Source organism: Equus przewalskii, chromosome 9, assembly GCF_037783145.1.
Source record: "Equus przewalskii isolate Varuska chromosome 9, EquPr2, whole genome shotgun sequence".
Classification (NCBI taxonomy): Eukaryota; Metazoa; Chordata; class Mammalia; order Perissodactyla; family Equidae; genus Equus; species Equus przewalskii.
The window spans coordinates 59447593-59468131 of NC_091839.1; the positions used below are offsets into that span (position 1 = coordinate 59447593).

A 20539-nucleotide genomic window follows, 5' to 3' on the forward strand; every position below is an offset into this window, starting at 1 on the left:
GGCAACCACTAAAAAAGTAAAAAAAAGAAGTATAATCAATATGCTAAGAAAGGAGAGAAAGTAAAATCATATAAAATGTTCAATTAAAGCCACAAAAGGCAGAAAAAGAATGGAAGACAAAAGCAGGAACAAAGAACAAAGATAGCAAGTAGAAAATATAATGAATATGGTAGATATTAATCCAAGTATATCAATAATCACTTTGAATATCAGTGGACTAAATGCATTAACTAAAAGATAGAGATTGTCAGAGTGCATCAAAACACAAGACCAAACTTTATGCTGTCTACAAGAAACCCACTTTAAATATAAAGACACATACAGATTAAAAGTAAAAACTAAAAAAGGATAGATAAAAATATACCATGCTAACAGTAATCAAAAGAAAATGGGAGTAGCTATATTAATTTCAGACAGAGCAGACTTCAAAGCAAGGAGAGTTATCAGAGATAAAGAAGGACATTACATAATGAAAAAGGGGTCAATTCTCCAAGAATATGTAACAATCTTTAATGTGCATGTGCCTAATAACAGAGTGTCAAACTATGTAAAGTAAAACTGATAGAATTGCAAAGAGAAATAGATGACTCCAAATGGACAGATCCAGCAGGCAGAAAATCAGTAAGGATATAGTTGAGCTGAACAATATATCATCAATCAACTGGATGTAATTGATATCTATAGACTACTTCATCCAACACAGCAAATTACACATTCTTCTTAAGCTCACATGGAACATTAACTAAGATAGACCACATTCTGGGCCAAAAAACCCACTTTAACAAATTTAAAAGAATAGAAATCATACCATGTCTGCTCTCAGATCACAGTGGAATTGAACTAGAAATCAGTAACATAAAAATAGCTTAAAAATAAAAAAATAAAATCTTTAAAAAAAAAAAAAAGGGCTGGCCCCGTGGCCGAGTGGTTAAGTTCGCGCGCTCCGCTGCAGGCGGCCCAGTGTTTCGTTAGTTCGAATCCTGGGCGCGGACATGGCACTGCTCATCAGACCACGCTGAGGCAGCGTCCCACATGCCACAACTAGAAGAACCCACAACGAAGAATACACAACTATGTACCGGGGGGCTTTGGGGAGAAAAAGGAAAAAATAAAATCTTAAAAAAAAAAAAAAATAGCTTAAAAATCTCCAAATACCTGAAGATTAAACCTCACACTTCCTTTTTTTAAAAAAAATCAGGCATTTATTTATTTATTTTTTGAGGAAGATTAGCCCTGAGCTAACATCCATGCCCATCTTCCTCTACTTTATATGTGGGACGCTTACCACAGCATGGCTTGCCAAGCAGTACCATGTCCACACCGCTGAAGCAGAACGTGCGCACTTAACCACTGCACCACCAGGCAGGCCCCAAACCTCACACTTCTAAATAACGCATAGATCAAAAAAGAAAACCCAAGACAAATTTTTAAATATCTTGAACTAAGTGAAAATGAAAACACAACTTATCAAAATTTTGTGGGAATGCAGTGAAAGCAATGCTTAAAGTGAAATTTATAGCATTGAATGCATATATTAGAAAAGAAAAAAGATATAATATTAATCATCCAAGTTTCCACCTTAGGAAACTAGAAAAATAATAAATTAAATCCAAAGTAAGCAGAAGAAAAGAAATAAGAATTAGAACACAGGGTCTGGCCCCATGGCTAAGTGGTTAAGTTCAGCATGCTCTGCTTCAGCAGCCTAGGTTCAAGAGTTCAGATCCCGGGCGTGGACCTACACACTGCTCATCAAGCCATGTTGTGGCGACAACCCATATACAAAATAAAGGAAGACTGACTGGCACCAATGTCAGCTCAGGGATAATCTTGTTCAAGCAAAAAGAGGAGGATTGGCAACAGATGTTAGCTCAGGGCCAATCTTCCTCACCACAAAAAAAAAGAATCTAGACGCAGACCTCACATCCTTTACAAAAAGTAACTCAAAATGGATAACAGACCTAATTGTAAAACACAAAACTATAAAATATCTACAGATAACATAGGACAAAATCTAGATGAACAACGACTTTTCAGATACAACACCAGAGGCATGATCCATGAAAGAAATAATTGATAAGCCAGACTTTATTAAAATTAAAAACTTCTGCTTTGTGAAAGACAATGTCAAGAGAATAAAGAGATAAGCCACAGCCTAGGAAAAAATATTTGCAAAAGATACATCTGATAAAGGACTGTTATCCAAAATATACAGGTAATTCCTAAAATTCAACAATAAGAAAACAAACAACCAGATTAAAAATGAGCCAAAGACCTGAACAGACACCTCACCAAAGAAGATATATGGTAAGTAAGCATATGAAAAGATGCTCCAAGTCATACGTTATTGGGGAAATGCAAATTGAAACAACAATGAGATACCATTACACACCTACTAGAATGACCAAAATCTGGAACACTGACCACACCAAATGCTGGCGAGAATGTGAAGCAACAGGAGCTCTCATTCCTTGCTGGTAAGAATGCAGCAATGGTATGGTACAGCCACTTTTGAGGACAGTTTGGCAGTTTCTTACAAAACTAAACATACTCTCGTCATACAATCCAAAGGAGTTGAAACTTATGTCCACACAAAGACTTGCACGTGGATGTTTATAGTAGCTGTATTCACAACAGCCAAAACTTGCAAGTGACTAAGATGCCCTGTAGAAGGTAAATAAACTATGGTACATGTAAACAGTGGAATATTATCCAATGCTCAAAAAAAATGAGCTGTTGACCCATGAAAAGACATGGAGGAAACTTAAATGCATACAACTACATGAAGGAAGCCAATCTGAAAAGGATACACATGGTATAATTCCAACCATATGACATTCTGGAAAAGCAAACCTATGGAGACAGTAAAAAGATCAGTAGTTAACAGCAGTTTGGGGAAGGGAGAGGGAGGTAGATGAACAGGCAAAGACAGAGGATTTTTAGGGCAGTGAAAATACTCTGAATGATACCATAGTGATGGATACACATCATTATATATTCGTCCAAACCCGTAGAATGTACACCACCAAGAGTGAAGCATAACGTAAACTATGGACTTTGGTGATTATGATGTGTCAATGTAGGTTCATCAGTTGTAACCAACATACCACTCTGATGAAGCATGTTGATAATGGAGGAGGCTCTGCATATTGGGGGCAAGGCAGGTGTCATATGGGAAATCTCTATTACCGTCCTCTCAATTTTGCTGTGAATCTAAAACTGCTCTAGAAAAATAAAGCCAACAGCAAGAGGGCAGATTATAAAACAGCATATACAGTATGATCCCATTTTAATTTCATTAAAATATATTTACCATATAGGGGAAAGTCTGAAAGGAAACCCTATATATATTAATAGTAGTTATCTTGGTGGTAGAATTACAGATGATTTTAATTTCCATCCTTTTACTTTACATGTTCTCAAGTATCTAAATTTTCTGCAGCGAACATATGTCACTTATATAATTTAAAACATTAAAATAAATGGTTTTAAGAAAGGGTTTGTGGATGAGACAGCATTTGGAATAGAACTTAAAGAATAGGTGAAAATGGTGGAAAATAAAGAGGTTGTGAAACTGAATTGGAACCTTGCACATCAGATGCGGTGTTTGTACTTAACAAGGTAAGTAGTGCGGGAGACGAACAATAAAGACAGAGGTGGACAATAGCACCTCTTTCATTTAGTCCGAAAATTTAGTTATCCAGAATACTTCTGAGCACTTCGTTCTGCCAACACTTGGTATATACTTGACATGTCTCCAAAAAGGAGTCAAAATTATCTAACAGAGGGTGTCAGAGAGAGCATTCAACCTAGGGGAAATATGGCATAAAGCAAATGTAGTGAAAAGTATTAAAGAATTATTGCTATATAAAATATCTTCAAAGACATCAATACTCACCACTCAACTGAGTTCCCAACAATATACTCAATAAGCTTGTGGGTCTTTAAGTACTTATGCCCAAGAGGTGGACATGGGCAAGATGACTGAATTACAAGATTTCTACCAATGCCATGAAGCAGGTGGGCTATTTGAAATGCACACAATTATATTTATGACTGTCACTGCAGAACGATTGATCCCAAGGACATTGAAGAGGGGTCTGGACATCACATTCATACTGCTGCTGTTCTAAACACCTCCAAAATCCAAAATTTTAACACTTTCTGGAGTAAATGGTTGACCTAATGGAAATTCCCTACTTCCACTAAGAAAGCAGAAAAGCAATAAAATATACCAAATGGTCCATACCATAACACTCCGTTCCACGTACTTGAACATTGGCTAAAACAATTCCAGTCAATCCAACCTAATAACTACTTAACTAAACAGCTCCCGTCTGGGAAGCAACTGGCCAGGCACTGTGCCAGCTTCTGTCTAGACCTTTTTGTCTTTAATCCCAACAGTCTTGCACAAAAGGTATTATCATCCCCATTTTACAGAAAAATAAAACATGGCTCAGAGGGCTTAATTCACCCGTGCTATTCACTCAAGTAACAGGAGGTAAAGCTACTATTTAAGACCTTTTTGCCTGAAAGCCAGCGACCCTTCCACTGGGCAACATGGCCCAATACTTGCCACTTGCCCCAAAAACAGCATTCTGAAAATATCATCAATATTGGTTTCCTGTGCCAATACCATGATCAGAACAACTGTGAGAAACCCTCAGGACACCTTTCAGACAGATATAGATCTCTCTAACTGATCAGAATAATAATGTTGTGGCAAAGAGCAAAACCAATAAAAATTTCTAAGGAACGAACTGTGCCAAATATTTTTGTGGTCAGCCTCTTTCTTTGCCTCAATTGCTAACAAAATAAAAAATTGGACAGAATAATAGCTGTGTCTTTCATTGGTCTGGGGATCAAATAAACAGATTCTTTTTATAAAACCAGGAACAAGAAGTTTGTGTCTCCAAATATAATGCCTATATCTTTTAAATATCTGAAATTCCCTTTAAAAATCTCAAGAATGAAATTTCAATTTAAAATATCTATAAATAGCATGGAATTGAGCAAAATGTTACTGATTTAAGCCAAACGAAAAAATGAGCAAGAGGCCCTTTTGCTATCTTTATAGAACAAAATTCTTCAGGGAATAGAGGCAGTGTTCCAAGAATAGAAAGAACATTTTCTCCCTGAATACCCCACCACTCCCTAACGTCACTACACTTTCATCTTACATCCTCAGGCAGCTCTTTCTTCTCCCCCAAAGAAAAGGCAGGGACATATCTGGTGGAAATATCTCAACATCTCTGAATATTAGATGATATACACAATAAGAAGAATATTGCTGGAAAGACGTTTTCCATAATCTCCCCAGAGATCAATAGAGGCAACCAAAGAAAAGCTAGTAATCTATTAACAAGTGCTCTCACAGCCCTCCAGTGCCACCCTGTAGAACGGAGGGCAGCCGAACAGCTGGCTGGAGACAAAGGAAAAGGGCCTAATCCCCAAGGGTCCAGACGGCTCATTCACCCACCCACCAAACACTTATGGAGTCCCCACTATGGACTAGCCATCAGGAATGCAAAAATAAATGGCATATTAGATTGGATTTCTCTATTCAACCCTTCCATAGCACATCGTACTTCTCTGTAGCACTCGTTGCAGGCTCACATTTCTGTCTTTTTAGCTACATGTTAAATCTTAAAAGACTTGTTTATGGGAATGTAAAATGGTGCAGCCACTATGAAAAACTGCATGGCAGTTTCTCAAAAAAATTAAAAATAGAATTACCGTAGGATCCAGCAATCCCGTTTCTGGGTATACAGCCAAAAGAACTGAAAGCAGAGTCTTAAAAAGATATTTGCAAACCCATACTCATAGCAGCATTACTCATAATAGACAAGAGGTGGAAGCAACCCAGTTGTCCACTGACAGATGAATGGATAAACAAAATGTGGTAAATACATAGAAGGGAATATTATTCAGGCATAAAAAGGAAGGAAATCCTGTCACGTGCTACAACATGGATGAAGCTGGAGGACATTATGCTAAGTCAAATAAGCCAGTCACAAAAAGACAAATGCTGTATGATTCCACTTATATGAGATACATAGAGCAGTCAAATTTATTGAGACAGAAAGCAGAATGGTGGTTGCCAAAGGCTGGGGGGAGGGGACAATTAGTGTTTAGTGGGTATAGAGTTTTAGTTTTGCAAGACAAAAACATTCTAGAGATTGGATGCACAATATACTTAGCATTACTGAACTACACACTTAAAAATGGTTACGACGGTAAATTTTATGTTATACGTATTTCGACACAATTAAAAATTTTTTAAATTAAAAATAGACTTGTTTATCCCTGTCTCTGTACTATTTATGCACAAGTGCTTGCACATAGAAGATGCTTAATAAATATTTATTGTATAGGTAGATAGATGGAGGAACGGATGGGTAGATGGATGGACGACCGGACAGACGGATGGGAATGTGAACAGAAGAGAAACATATAAACCCATAATTACCATGCCATGTGAACACAGAGAAATGGGCCCTGGGAATATGAAGAAGTGCAGAGTTCTTGTTATGGTTGATTTTGACACAATATTTATCATATAGAACTACTTTATTTTACCCCCTAACACCACAAAAAATTTTAATATAGATTTAGTTGTATCTAGTTGAATAATTCTTATTTTTTCTCTTATTTCTCTTCACTACAGTATAATCTGTCTTCTGACCTAAATATTATTAAAACAGAGAAAAATCCATTTTCTGTCACCTTTGCTCTTTCCAGCACCTCTCTTAATCCAGAAGGGTGATGTTAAATAAAGCTTACACTCAACACGGCAGCAGACGAAAGCAGGTGATAAGTTGGCTTGCCCAGAGGTTATTAATCAGCTGTCCTCCGGGGCATCATGTTATGAAGCTGTGTCATGTAATAAACAGCAGGCAAAAAGAATAATCTCCATTTTCTAACTCTGAAGTGCAGGCATGTGCTATAAAACTAAATTGACATCTGTTAGCAGGCTTGTCACATGGACGGTTTTTTCCTGCAGAATCTGGAATAAATTAAATCTTAAAATAAAACTTGGAACAGAGAGGCTGCTTTACATAATTCCTTTTAATGGTGTGCTGTGAACCCATCGCACTGATTTTAAAGAGAAGTTCTTATAAGAAATGTTTCATTATCATTTTAATTGCAAAAACGCTGAATGCCACTCCATGCGAGGAAATTTGAGTTTTTTGAAAAGTCCTTATGTTTTTAACTAAAGCGGCAAATGAAACCTTCCTTTCCTGATATTTTCACTGGCTGGAAAATAAATCCCGTTTTACCACCAAAGGAAACCATGACCACCTTTTCTCAAGCACCTGCAGCCATTTCATGGGCCGTTTGTTATGCGTGGGCACCTCAGAGAACTGGCATGACCAAGGCAGTAACTGGCCGGCCGGCCCGGGTGTGACCTCACAGGATTTGCTCAGGAACACACTCTCTCAGAAGATTCACTAATACGATAATGAGTTCTGGGGGCTCTTACTGTCAAAAGGCATTAAGCATTTTTTAAACACATAAAAAGGAACTTGCAGAGCTGCGTGACCCAGCAAATCACTAAACATAACATTCCTCCATCAACCCATCGTCTCCTTTAGGAAAGGAAGTCCTACAACGACAAACCTTTACGCACACCTGGAGCAAACAGCCCCTCTGCGCCCTCAGGATTCACTTGGCTCTCATTCTCAAAACTTTGTCAAAATGGCAAGATTCTCAGACAAATACGCCCACTCCTGGTACACAGCAACGAAGAAAAACAAACGCCAGCTCCCTGGAGGCTATTTCCTCCATATGTGAAATCTTCCTCTTTTGTAATAATACTGGGCGCCTTTGAAAATCTCGAAGAAGCAACAGTCGGTCAAAAGGCTTTGTTTTATATAAAATCACCATTCCGGTCTCACGAAAACTCCTCATTCATTTCTCTCACTAACATGAGTTTATTTGCCTGCACGACCTTCTCCAGCGGCAGGGGTTTGTATCACATACCTTGCAAGAGGGAAAACTGAGGCACAGAGGACACAGTGACTTGGTGAGGAGACAAGGAGCGAGGCTGCAGAAGCTGACAGCCAGGCGCTGGATCCCTTTCTTGTTTAAAGGGCTTTATGCATAGCAAGGCGTGGGGGATTTGCAAATGGAAGTCTGGGCCACTAAAGTCCTCTCTACACACTGAAGCTCCTCAAAGGCTGATCTTCACATCACTTGGGTTAGAGGGGGTGGGGTGGGTTAAAAATGTAGGTTCCTGGGCTCCATGCCAGGCCAGTGGAATCAGGATCTCGGTCCTGGGTTTGACATCTTAATCAAGCTCCCTAGGTGACTGGATTCTTTGCCTGTGGCGTGTTGTTGTTATTTTTGGTTTGTTTTCCGGTGTTCCGAGTTCTAACACTGAAATCTGATGACCACTCAGCTGCACAGGTGGCAGTGGGTCTCTGGATTCCAGAGCCCCTTTCACACACAACCTTGCCAGTCATGGCTTCTGTCAAAGGAAAACCGAGGGGGGAACACATCAAAGAAAACAAAAACTAGAGCTAAACCCAGATGCGCCTCGTTCTTCCTTCAAATGGGCTTTATAATCTGCTGTGGCTCCCTGCTAGTTAAATGCCGAATGGTTTGAAAATCATTAAGAGCCAAAACATTTTGCTTCACAGCATTATAGATGAGCGAATAGGGAAAAAGCCAAAACTCACTTCCTAAATGTGGAGTGCGCAAGTTCTCGACTCACGTTCTCAAGACGGCTCGTCCTTAGGGTCCACTACAGATGGATGGGGACCGAAAGATGTCTCTGCATTTTAAATTGCAATTCAGGACCGTGAATGACTCATTACTCCCAAATTGCCACTAGCTGATTTCACAGAAACACAGCACCGTCATGATTAAACGGCAATTCTGCAAGATGAAGTTGCCTTCAAATATGCAGAAAGATACATACCCCTCTTTGAAAAAGGAATATAAATAAGTGTAAATAGAAGATTGCTCTGGGCCCTGAAAGAATCACCTGGACTTCTAACTTTACTGCAGCATATCTTGTTTCCATGGAGCTTTCCACCCAAATGTTCTTCTGAAATAGCAGTGACTAAGGCCTCTGGATGCTCAAGCAGATGCTTATTAATTCTGCAGCAGGTTGTATGAAAAGATAAAGTATTCAAACTTTGATACCCTGGGCAGGTACTGGGGAGAAAGTCAGGTCGACAAGTGTCACATATTTCCTCAGCACTGCACTAGGTAGTCTGGATGGGATTCCATTCAATAAAAGGTCTCTGGCCTTGAGCCACACGCAGCTAAGTTAGGAACACACAGCTGAGAAGCAGGGGTCTAGCAGGAGGGTCAAGCCTTTACTCAGCTAGGACTCAGGCATGTCTGGGTATGTGGCAGACCACCAGGGAACATTTTTATAAATGAGCTTCCTTACTGAGAAAAAATTTGTCCCAGGAAAACAGCAAGTCTAGGACAGAAATCTGGTGCAATAGGCTGGCACAGGAACGGAAAAATGACCCGGAGCACAGCACAGCGTCTGGGCCTCACACCACCCTTGGTAGGGACTCAGGCTAAGGGTGGACGACATCAACAGAGCACAAACTGGCCTAGTGCTGGGCCTCTGGGAGACACCACCCAGGTTCAAGTCCCAGCATTGCCAATTACTACTAATATCCTCTGCTCCTGTGTTTCTCAGACTGTGGCACAGACCTTGCTGCTCAGTGTGTGGTTCCCCAACCAGCAGCAGTAGCATCACCGGAGAGCCTGCTAGAAATGCAGAAATCTCAGGCCCTACCCGAAACCTCCTAAATCAATATCTACATTTTAATTAAATTCTGCAAGTGGTTCACATACACATTAGATATGAGCAATACTGGTATAGAATATGATTTGGAGCAATATAAATACGCATTTTAAAATTCCTCATTTCTTATATATTTTTAATACTATTAGAAACTATAACTAGGACAGTTGACTCATGAGTCCATGGATATTATCACTCCAGATAATTCTAAGTAAGAAAAGTAAATCAATTTAAAGTTGATTTAAAGAAAAGTATGAAGGCAAGATGCATCCCCCTCATGCCAAACACAAAGCAAAGAGAAAGAATGATGAAAAAAAGAGAGAGAGAGAGGAACAAAAAGGAGAAAGCAGGGCTCAAAAACAAGATGAACATCTCCATGGACCGGAACACAGAGCATCGAGCAGTACTAAAGCCAGGACGTGCTGGGCTCCCATTCTAAAGCAGATGGCAGTGGTCCTGGGGGTGCATCTCCTACAGGGAACAGGAATTAAAAGTGCTCCCATGAGAGAGCAGCCAAGCTACATTCATTGATTAAAGCCAAGGGCTGGATGGAGTTCTCTGGGTCCAGAAAGGAGCCCGAAATAAACTGCTGACAACCGCTGGCTGGGGCTATTGCTTAAAACCAGCCACTGGCCTGGGAGATGGGAGGAGAAAGACCCTCCCTCACAAGTCGTAAATGAGCCAGACCCCAGATGGTTCAGTAACTGAATATTTCCAATATCACTGGGAGGAACAGGAGCCCCCAAATGCTTATATAAGACTAGGCCCTGCAGGCTACTATTAAATCACTAGGCAGAGAAGAGTGAACCAAAAAGGAAAGAAAAAAGCAAAATCAAACCAAAAACCTCCCACTGAAAATGAGTAAGCAAGCAAAATTCTGAAATGCACACATAAATCAAATGATGAGAAACAGCCAGCCAAAGCAATAATTGGAACATTACTTCGTTCCGAGATTAAATTATTTTTGTTGAACAGTCTGACAAAAGTTTAAAATAAGTATGTTTAGGATGCTCAGAGCAATCAATAAGAATAATATCTATTTTCACAAACACACATGCAGTGGCAATACATTTGGAAATAAAAACATGCAGCCCTAAAACAGAACAGACAGACAGGGAAAATACCAATTAAAAATCTTGGAAGTGAAAATCATAATTTTTTAAAAGTATCTATAAATGATATAAACTTAATAAAGTTTTATCATGAGATTGCAGCAATTCAGTAACATCTTCAGGCTCCACTTCTAATTCTAGTTCTCTTGTTATTTCCACCACATCTGCAGTTACTTCCTGAAATACTGAACCCCTCAAAGTCATCCATGAGGATTGGAATCAACTTCTTCCAAACTCTTGTTAATGTTGATATTTTTACCTCTTCCCATGAATCACAAATGTTTTTAATGGCTTCTAGAATGGTGAATCCTTTCCAGAAGATTTTCAATTTACTTTGCCCAGATCCATCAGAGGAATCATAATCTACGGCAGCAACAGCCTTACAAAATGTATTTCTTAAATATTAAGTCTTGAAAGTCAAAATTACTCCTTGATCCATGGGCTGCAGAATGAAAATTATGGTAGCAGGCATGAAAACAACATTGATGTTATTGTGCGTCTCCATCAGAGCTCTTGGGTGACCAGGTACACTGTCAAAGTGCAGTAATATTTCGAAAGGAATCTTTTTTTCTGAGCAGTAGTTCTCAACACTGGACTTAAAATATTCAGCAAACCATGCTGTAAATAGATGTGCTGTCATCCAGGCTTTGTCGTTCCATTTATAGAGCACAGGTAGAGTAGATTTAGCATAACTCTTAAGAGTCCTAGGGTTTTCGGAACGCTAAATGAGCATTGGCTTCATCCTACAGCCACCAGCTGCATCAGCCCATAACCAGAGAGTCAGCCTAACCTTTGGAGATTTGACACCAGGCGTTGACTTCTCCTCTGTAGCTATGAAAGTCCTAGGTGGCATCATCTTCCAACATAAGTCTGTTTCATCTACACTAAAAATCACTAAGGTTAATCATTTCTAGCTTTTGATTAAAAGTGAGAGACGTGTGACTGTTCCTTTCACTTGAGCACTTAGGAGCCACTGCAGGGTTATTAACTGGCCTCATTTCAATATTGTTGTATCTCAGGGAATAGGGAGGCAGGAGGAGAGGGAGAGAGATGAGGGAACAGCCAATGGGTAGAACAGTCAGAACACACACAACATTTATCAATTGAGTTGGCCACCTCATATGCGTGTGGTTCATAGTGCCCAAAACAATGACAACAGTAACAGTGAAGATCACTGATTACAGATCGCCATAACAAATATAATAATGATGAAAAAGTTTGAAATATTGTAAGAATTACCAAAACGACATAGAGACATGAAGTGAGCAAATGCTGTTGGAAAAACGGTGCTGACAGACTTGCTCAATGCAGGGTTGCCACAAACTTTCAATTTATTAAAAAAATGCAATATGTGTGAATCACAATAAAGCCAAGTGCAATAAAACAAGGTATGCCTATAAATGGATTGTACTCCCATATATAGATAGACGTATTATGGAAGTATCCATCCATTCCTTTCCATCGAGAATTTTTTAAAATTTGCAGAGACAGTAGTTCAATATAAATATATATATTTGTATAAATCAGAGAGAAAGAGGGCAAATATGGAAAAATATTGACAAGAGATGAGAGTTCATTGCATTATCCTTGCAACTTGCAACTTCTGCATTTAAAATTTTTTTCAAAAGAAAATGTAAAAAAAAAAAGGTAAAACTAAAACTCCAGATGATAACAATGCCAGGGGCCCATGTCTGATGGGTAGTTAACTAGCTATGATCCTGGTAGTGTTTAGGAGGAATATAGAAATACTGAATAATTTCACATATTGTTTTAAAATTTTGTAGTTAATTATATACATCTAAAATTTAAGAGTAACCATGAAGAGTAATAATACAAGCTTTGGCAAGAAGAGAAAAAGTACAGAATACCAAAAAAGCCCAATTTAAAAGAGTAGAAATTAGTCCAAATATGCCAGTAATCGCAATAAATATAAACATAAATGAATTAAATACATCCCTTTAAAGACATATTATCAGACTGGATTTAAAAACACAGTCCAAGCATGTACTGAATATGTTGCTCTTACAGGCTACACATAAACTAAAACTATATCCAAAAAAAAGGAAATTAAAGAAATCTAGAATGGCATTTCATAGAAATACTTATTTTTTTAAAAGCTGGTATGGCAGAACTAATATCACACAAAACAGCATTTAAGGCAAAAAAGAATTCCAGAAATAAAAATTGACATCACACGGACGAATTCTCTCCCTGAGGGAGTCTATCATTTTCCATTTCCAGCAGCGAAGCATGCGTATCATTCCCAACAATCATTCCAATGTAAGGCACTATCAATATCTCGTTTATATTTGCCAATTTGATAAGCAAAAAGGAAAAGGACTCTCTCTGTACTCGAATTTCAAAGCCTGCATTCTGTCAAACAGAGCAGCAACCACCCAACAGAACTGATGTTTTGTGAACAGCGGCGAGCGCCCCGCCCAGAGAAGCAGCAACTGCCGGCCTTCCGAGGGGCCACTCGGACTCTCAGCCACGAGGGCAGCATCTGGGTAAGGATAGCAGGAAGTCCAGCTCCACCCCGGGGCGTCTGACCAGCAGCCCCCGCCCCGCGGTCTCTGTATTAATTCCCGGCAGCTTATTTAATTTGTGTACAGCACAGTATTTACTTTCTATACAATCGCGGGCAAAGCTGTCGAGTGCCCCCAGGCAGCGAACAAGAGCCAATTGCCCTTCAGTTTCACACAAAGCTTTCATGAAAAACTCTTGACTGGAACTAGGTGCATTTAGCAATTTCCAGAGAAATCTCTGAGCTATTTTCCCTGAAAACAAAGAAAGAAAAAGAAGAAAATGTTTTCTGTAAAATTTAGTAAAAGCTAACTGAAATTATTAATAAAAAATTTTTGAATTTGCAATCGAATGACTAACTCCTGCCAGGCTATGCTGGAGCCTCTCACACAGTGTTCTCGCATCTAATGCTCAAAAACAATCCATTTAGGTAGAATCATTGTCCCCATTTTACTGACCATCAAACTGAGCGCCAGAGAGGTGAAATGACTTGCCCCACACCAGAAACTGACAAGAAGACCCACGCCCCAAACCCAGATTAGTGATCTTATACAGGTAAACCCTAACGCAGTCCTGTTCTTCATATTATCATCAGCATGGTTGACTAAAAATAATAATTTCCCATCAACCAGCCTGGATCATGTAGGATCCTCTGTGTAACAAAGACTTCAGAAAAAAAGCATACATTATGATTGATTCATATGAGCAGAAATTTCAGATTCGATATTTCTAGTCACTTTCTGGAAAAATTCTTATGGGCCGTTACAACAACAAGCACTTCAGCAAAGAGAGGACAGTTAATCATTTCAAATAATGGTGGATCCAGGTGATTTCATTCCTGACAGCCCGGGCTTCTGGTTCACAGGCTTTTTTGCTGACGCAGCCGCTCTCATTGGACGCTTTAGAAAGGCTTTGTGATTTACAGTTTGAAGTTAAAATTACCAAAGAGTTTTAAAAGCAGTACGAAAGCCATATGCATCTTTCTGTCGCCCTCTCAGAAGACTGCCTTTCACTTTTGCTTACATTTTTGCCTGAGTGGCTGGAATCCAGGCATGGATAAAGAGAAGAAGAAAAATCACAGCTTAACGTGGAAAATATCACAAAACTATACGAGATATTTTAAAGTCATGAAGGGAAAATGAAACAACTAAAACCCCTCTGGTTTCTACAGGCACTTTCAGAAAAAATGAGTGAAGAAGGCCAGGCAAAGGCACTGACATTTTTGGTGTATATTTCTTTCTATTTGCTTTCCCTGCCAGAGCCACATCCTATTTACCCATGTCTGTACACATGCAGGAAAGTGAAAACAGACCTTGCTTGCTACAGGCCGGAAATGAGGTTTCCTTTTATCTGGCACCCCATAGCTCCTAGAAGCATGTTTGTAATGGAAGCAATCACGCACCAGAGGGTTTAGTTTTTGTTTTAAAGTATTCACCAAGAAAACGTCTATGAAAGGCATATCAGTATCTTTTAAATTTTTCAACAGGGGCTTTTTTTTTTTTAATGTTTATTTTTATTTATTTTTTTTTTTTGAGGAAGATTAGTCCTGAACTAACATCTGCTGCCGCTCCTCCTCTTTTTGTTTTGCTGAGGAAGACTGGCCCTCAGTTAACATCTATGCCCATCTTCTTCTACTTTACATGTGGGACACCTGCCACAGCATGGCGTGACAAGCGGTGCATAGGTCTGCACCAGGAACCCTGGGCCGCCAAAGCGGAATGTGTGTGAACTTAACCACTGCGCCACTAGGCCGGCCCCTCCACAGGGGATTTTTTTTTTTTTTTTTAAAGATTTTTTTTATTTTTTTCCTTTTTCTCCCCAAAGCCCCCCGGTACATAGTTGTGTATTCTTCGTTGTGGGTTCCTCTAGTTGTGGCATGTGGGACGCTGCCTCAGCGTGGTCTGATGAGCAGTGCCATGTCCGCGCCCAGGATTCGAACTAACGAAACACTGGGCCGCCTGCTGCAGAGTGCGCGAACTTAACCACTCGGCCACGGGGCCAGCCCCACAGGGGATTTTTTTTAAAGCAGCAAATACATACCTGGTTATTCTGAACCAGATCATTTTCGTTATTAATGGGGTTTTTCCAATGTTTTTTTATTGTGGTAAAATACATATAACATAAAATTACCATCTTTTTAAAGTATCATTATTAATGTTTTCAATAAAAATAAGTAGCCCTGGTAGTATAAGAAATCTTTTAAAACATTTCTCCTTTCTAGGTATCCCTATAAATGTTTCTGCAGTCTCAGGAGAAGTGTTGTAAGGGGCTTCAAGCCATCCTCAGCAGTGAGTCTTGCCCACTGCAGCTCCCCCTGCAGTGAAACAAGCACGGTTCAGGTCCGTACCTGGTTATCCAAAAACACATTTTCCGTATGACATGTGGCTTAGATAAGTTATGTCCACAGATCATGTTCCAAACTCTTATTTTATCCTCACATTTACCAAATCTTTTGCTAAAATATTATTTTAAAAAAGCAAAATGGCTTTGAGTTCCATCTCTTTTCTCTACTCAGTCTTGTCTTTGAAGAGTGGAGCTGGATAGGGCCAGGGTGTAAAGAGCATTAAGAAGTAGCAGCAAGACTCCTAAGTGAACACAAAGATTCTGTAGTTACCTCTTTGAATGATCTAGAGTCGACATATTAGAGAATCAAGCCTGTAATTTTCGGCTGTCAAAAAACAGATCTAGGAAGCTAACAAGTGGCAAAACAAAGTTCTGAAAAATGCTCCCACTTCTTCGGGTTCTGTTCAGAGATTTTACCCCCAAAATCCTATATGTGTTTCATTAAGGCTCCTATTAAATGCTAGTTATTCTCAATGGCAAAGCAAAACATAAATCAAGAGTTAACCACATGTTAAAAGAGCAGCAAATTCTTTGAAGTTGTTCTCGAAGAAACTCCTGCTGTCCAATTAAAAGGAGTTTTTGGGGGGTTTTTTTGAGGAAGATTAGCCCTGAGCTAACATCTGCTGCCAATCCTCCCCTTTTTGCCAAGGAAGACTGGCAACGAGCCAACATCCATGCCCATCTTCCCCTACCTTACACGTGGGACGCCTACCACAGTATGGCTTGCCAAGCAGTGCCATGTCTGCACCTGGGATCTGAACCAGCGAACCCTGGGCTGCTGAAGCAGAATGTGCACACTTAACCGCTGCGCCACCAGGCCGGCCCTTAAGAGGAGTTTTAAAAAAAGAAGAGGAGGAGGAAGAGGGGGAGAGGGAGGAAGAGGAGGGAAAGGAAGAGGAGGAAGAAGAAGAATGCAGAAGAAAAGCTCTTTTATTAAAGATCAAGCCACCAACTCAAGTTTAAAATTGAGTTCCACATACACTGTTTCTCAGAAACATCCATCCTGGCACGTTCTAAATTACATGCCATCTCTGACTGGGAGTGTTAAGCCAAGATAGGCCAAGCCCAAGAAGACTTGGCAATCAAATGCAAGCCAACCACACTCAGGAGACTTTCTCTAGTATCTGCCTATGGGATGCAATTAGCTCAGGTCTACGCTAAAAATCGCTTTCAAGGAACACAGTTCAAAGCTTGAGTTTCCTTTATGCTATCCGTTCACAAGAGAATATTTGCAGAGATTTGACATCCTTTGACATCATTATATCAGTTGTGACACATAATGTCCATTCAATTTTACAAAGTACATTTTAATCAAAGCTACACATATTTTCTGACCTTTAAGAGCCTGGAGACTCAAAATAGTTGTTACAACAGGGAGAAATATGATAGACGAGCAATCTCTTATCAAACATAAACCCAGCTCCAATTACCTTTTGTTTCTGAGGCTGACATAAGTAGTTTGCTCTGTCTGGGCATTTTAAATCAATTGCCAGACGGAAATGGTACTCTTGAATCTATGCCAAAAGTAGGTTTCTTACTCTCCTTGCTCAGTCTTGGCCAAAACCTTAGCACTACTCAACAGCAACTAAAATCTCCAAATCAATTTAAATATCTCTATCCTTGCCAAACTTTACATCCACAGAGCTGACTCTATAAATAATGATGGGCGATCAGTTAGGTTAAAATTGGATCTTCAACTATCCACCTCTTAGTTTGCATTAAAAAAAACTGTTTATGAGTTTGTTCACTTTATGTAATCATGTGAAATCAAGTGAAAAATCTCACCTTGTGATGCCCAAATTCATTCAAAATGGTTCCCAGTTTTCTGGCATTGCTATGCAGTTTTTGGGCTGCAACAGCTGGATGGGGGTCCCGCCAGTCGACAGACAAGTGGTGGAACCAGAGGCGCTGGCTCTCCAGAACATGAGCTGACTTAACGCTGGGATCAAAGCGATGTACTTCACATCCATCATCGGCCATGCGAACCTCAAAATGAGTGTCATCACTTCCCAGCCTGTAAAGCAAGAGGATAGAAACCAACAACGATAAAATAGAAGGAAGCAAAAAGTGGTAGACTGACAAAATGACAATTCCAAGGCCAATTTTCTTACTCATATCAAGCCTTCTCCTGTTTAATACATGGCTAACTGTACACATTCAATAAACCTTTCACCAAAGTATTATAGCTAAAAGCTGCTGGATAAAAAAAGTAGAGAAACTGTCTGCTAAATGGAGACCAGCGATCACATGTTCGAACATGTAGAAGCATATCAAATTAATTTTTTAAAAAGTTGTAAACCACAGTAGCAATGAAACAAAGATCATCCAGTAGTCTTAAGAGGTCTTCTCAGAATATGTCAGAAATATGAGCGCCAGGATCAGTTCCCTTAGGAAGAGGTATATTCCACTAATGAGGTAATTTGTCTCCATTCTAATGACCACGATGCTGTGCATGCAGTTTGACTTAAAGACAATAGCTGTCTCCTTAGAAATGGGATGTATCTTAAAATAGTACAGTTAAATAAAAAAGGCAAATGTGTGTGGCCCTACTGGATCTAGCGCTGGAGAAGCAGAAGTGGGACCTCACCTAAATTCACATCAACAGGAGGAAGAAATTATGAATTGATGGTACTTAAGGACCCAGTAGGTAGCCCATCATATGGAAGCTTCATATATTTACACATTTTTAAGTTACTTAGAAATATTCCTTATTTAGTGGTGTAAGATTCATCACTTTGATTAAAGCATCAATTTGAATGAAAAACACGAAATTAACCAAGAGGATGATTTTTCAGAATGGTGATTATAGCTTGTCTGCCCAAAATACTATAATTAGATGAGATTTAAGATACCAAAATGTCACAGAGTATCTATAATACATTGGCCAAACTTGAACTCAGTGCAGAAATGCTTCACTCTCTTAGACTATACTATTCCAGGCTATTTCATGATGTGGAAATATACAAGCTCATTGGATGACAATTATGTATCTGGTTTTAGTTAACTAAAATAAGTCTTCAGCATGGATATCCTCCACCTAGACATTCTTAATAGGCTTATTTGCCTTGTTCTTGCCCTGCACTCCCACGACATTGCTCTTTCCTCACTGGACGCACGGCCTGTCAACCCTCTGCTGTCCTTCATGCATAATTCTGTCAACTCTTTTGGCTAGAAAGATTCAGCACTCCTCTCACAAACCCTCCCTTCCTTCTACCCAGAGATCCTGTTTCCTATTTTCTGCCTCCTGTTGAACCCACATAACCAAAGACCAGTCTAATCTCTATTCTAGTTTTCCCCCCAATTTTCCATGATCTAATCTGGTGCGGCAGATTGACTTGCTGGCCCTAATTCTTCACCCTTTCATGCACACTACTTCCATGCTCATCGTGGGTGGAGTGTCTGTTCCTGTCCCTGGATATTTTGGCTTGGCTGTGTGACTTGCTCTTTAGAAGGAAGGGACAGTATGCCAGTCCTGATCCTAGGCTTTAAGTGCTTCTGTTCACTCTTTTGTACCATCCTCATGATAAACACCTACCCTGGATAGCTTGCTGGTCTCAGGAAAACAAGAGACATGAGGAGCAGAGGTGCCCCAGCCAATCCACCAGCTTCTGTGAAAAACAGAGCTGCCCTTAGCCATCCGAGCCTGGAGTAAAGTCTCCTAGCTGAGCCCAGCCTGGATCGACTGAAGCCCAGCGGATCAGTAGACATGTAAGCAGTATTAATGGTTTTAAGCTACTGAGTTTTAGAGTGATTTGTTACACAGCAATAGCCAACTGATAAACCTGGCATTAAATATAAACTCAAGAGATGCAGTAGAAACTACAAAGCATTTTTCAGTAGACAGATTTGTTTCTATATAGATCACAATGTTGTAGAATTCACCTGCCTCAAGGGATTTTTCACTTAACTGAATTTATTGAAACTCAGATGAGCAAACCAATGTTATCATGGGTCATCCAATGGAAAATGGCAGTCTTGTAGCTTTACTAAGAGAACACCATGCCAAAAAAGTACTCACTAAATATAATTTGTATATAAACTTTCTAGAGTAAAGAAGTGTGAATAATTTCTTTCTCTATGAATTTTCAGAATACTGTTTTCAAAATAACTCTTTAAAACATAAGTATTTTAATCAAGACCTCAAAAAATTTAAGAATTAAATTAACCACAGAGTTCTGTAACTAATTTTTTTACTACTGCTCTTTATTATATACTGATATGTTTTCAACTTAAACTAGTTTCTTATAATTAAAAAATAACAAGCACACATAGAAACAGTTCAAATTGTAAGACGCATATAAAATGAAAAGTAAAAGTTTTCTTCCACTAGAAGTTTTAGCCGCTAATTTCCAGAGATAATCACAGTTAGCAGTTTTTTGTGTATCCTTCCAGAAATTCTACACATGTTCAAGTGTTCTCTATTAGAAATATCATAAGTATATACATAAATATGTAAGTTAATTGTTAAATAGTGAAGAACTATTTTGTATGATATACTAAATAACATGAAACTATTGAAATTTGTAAAGTTTTTGGTTAACATGTTACTTTTACAAATAAAATCCACTTAATCTTAATACATGATATGTATTATATTGGAAAGTAATAAACTGCATTCATTTAACCAGTGTCTGTAATTCTTACTTTCGTTTATTCAAAATAAGCTTAATTTAAACTAGTCAAGTTCGTGGTAGATGTCAAAGGCAAGAGGAAGAGCAATTGTCATGTACAGAGGTGGTGCAAAACATGGCCCAAAAGGTTAAAACCGGAGTCAAATCCAATCCGGGTATTT

General features: G+C 39.2%; 1 protein-coding gene across 12 annotated transcripts in view; it reads right to left on the reverse strand.

Annotated features, from left to right (window-relative positions):
- The window catches only part of METTL24 (methyltransferase like 24), a 124112-nt gene that overhangs the window by 60298 nt on the left and 43275 nt on the right, over nucleotides 1–20539 (reverse strand). For all 12 annotated transcript variants that reach the window (XR_011522023.1, XM_070556809.1, XM_070556807.1 and 9 more), the window contains one exon: nucleotides 17533–17761. Coding sequence is in view for 11 of the 12 variants with exons in the window: in XM_070556809.1 (XP_070412910.1) it covers nucleotides 17533–17761 (229 nt within the window). In the remaining variant the exon portion in view is untranslated. The remainder of the gene's footprint in view (nucleotides 1–17532; nucleotides 17762–20539) is intronic.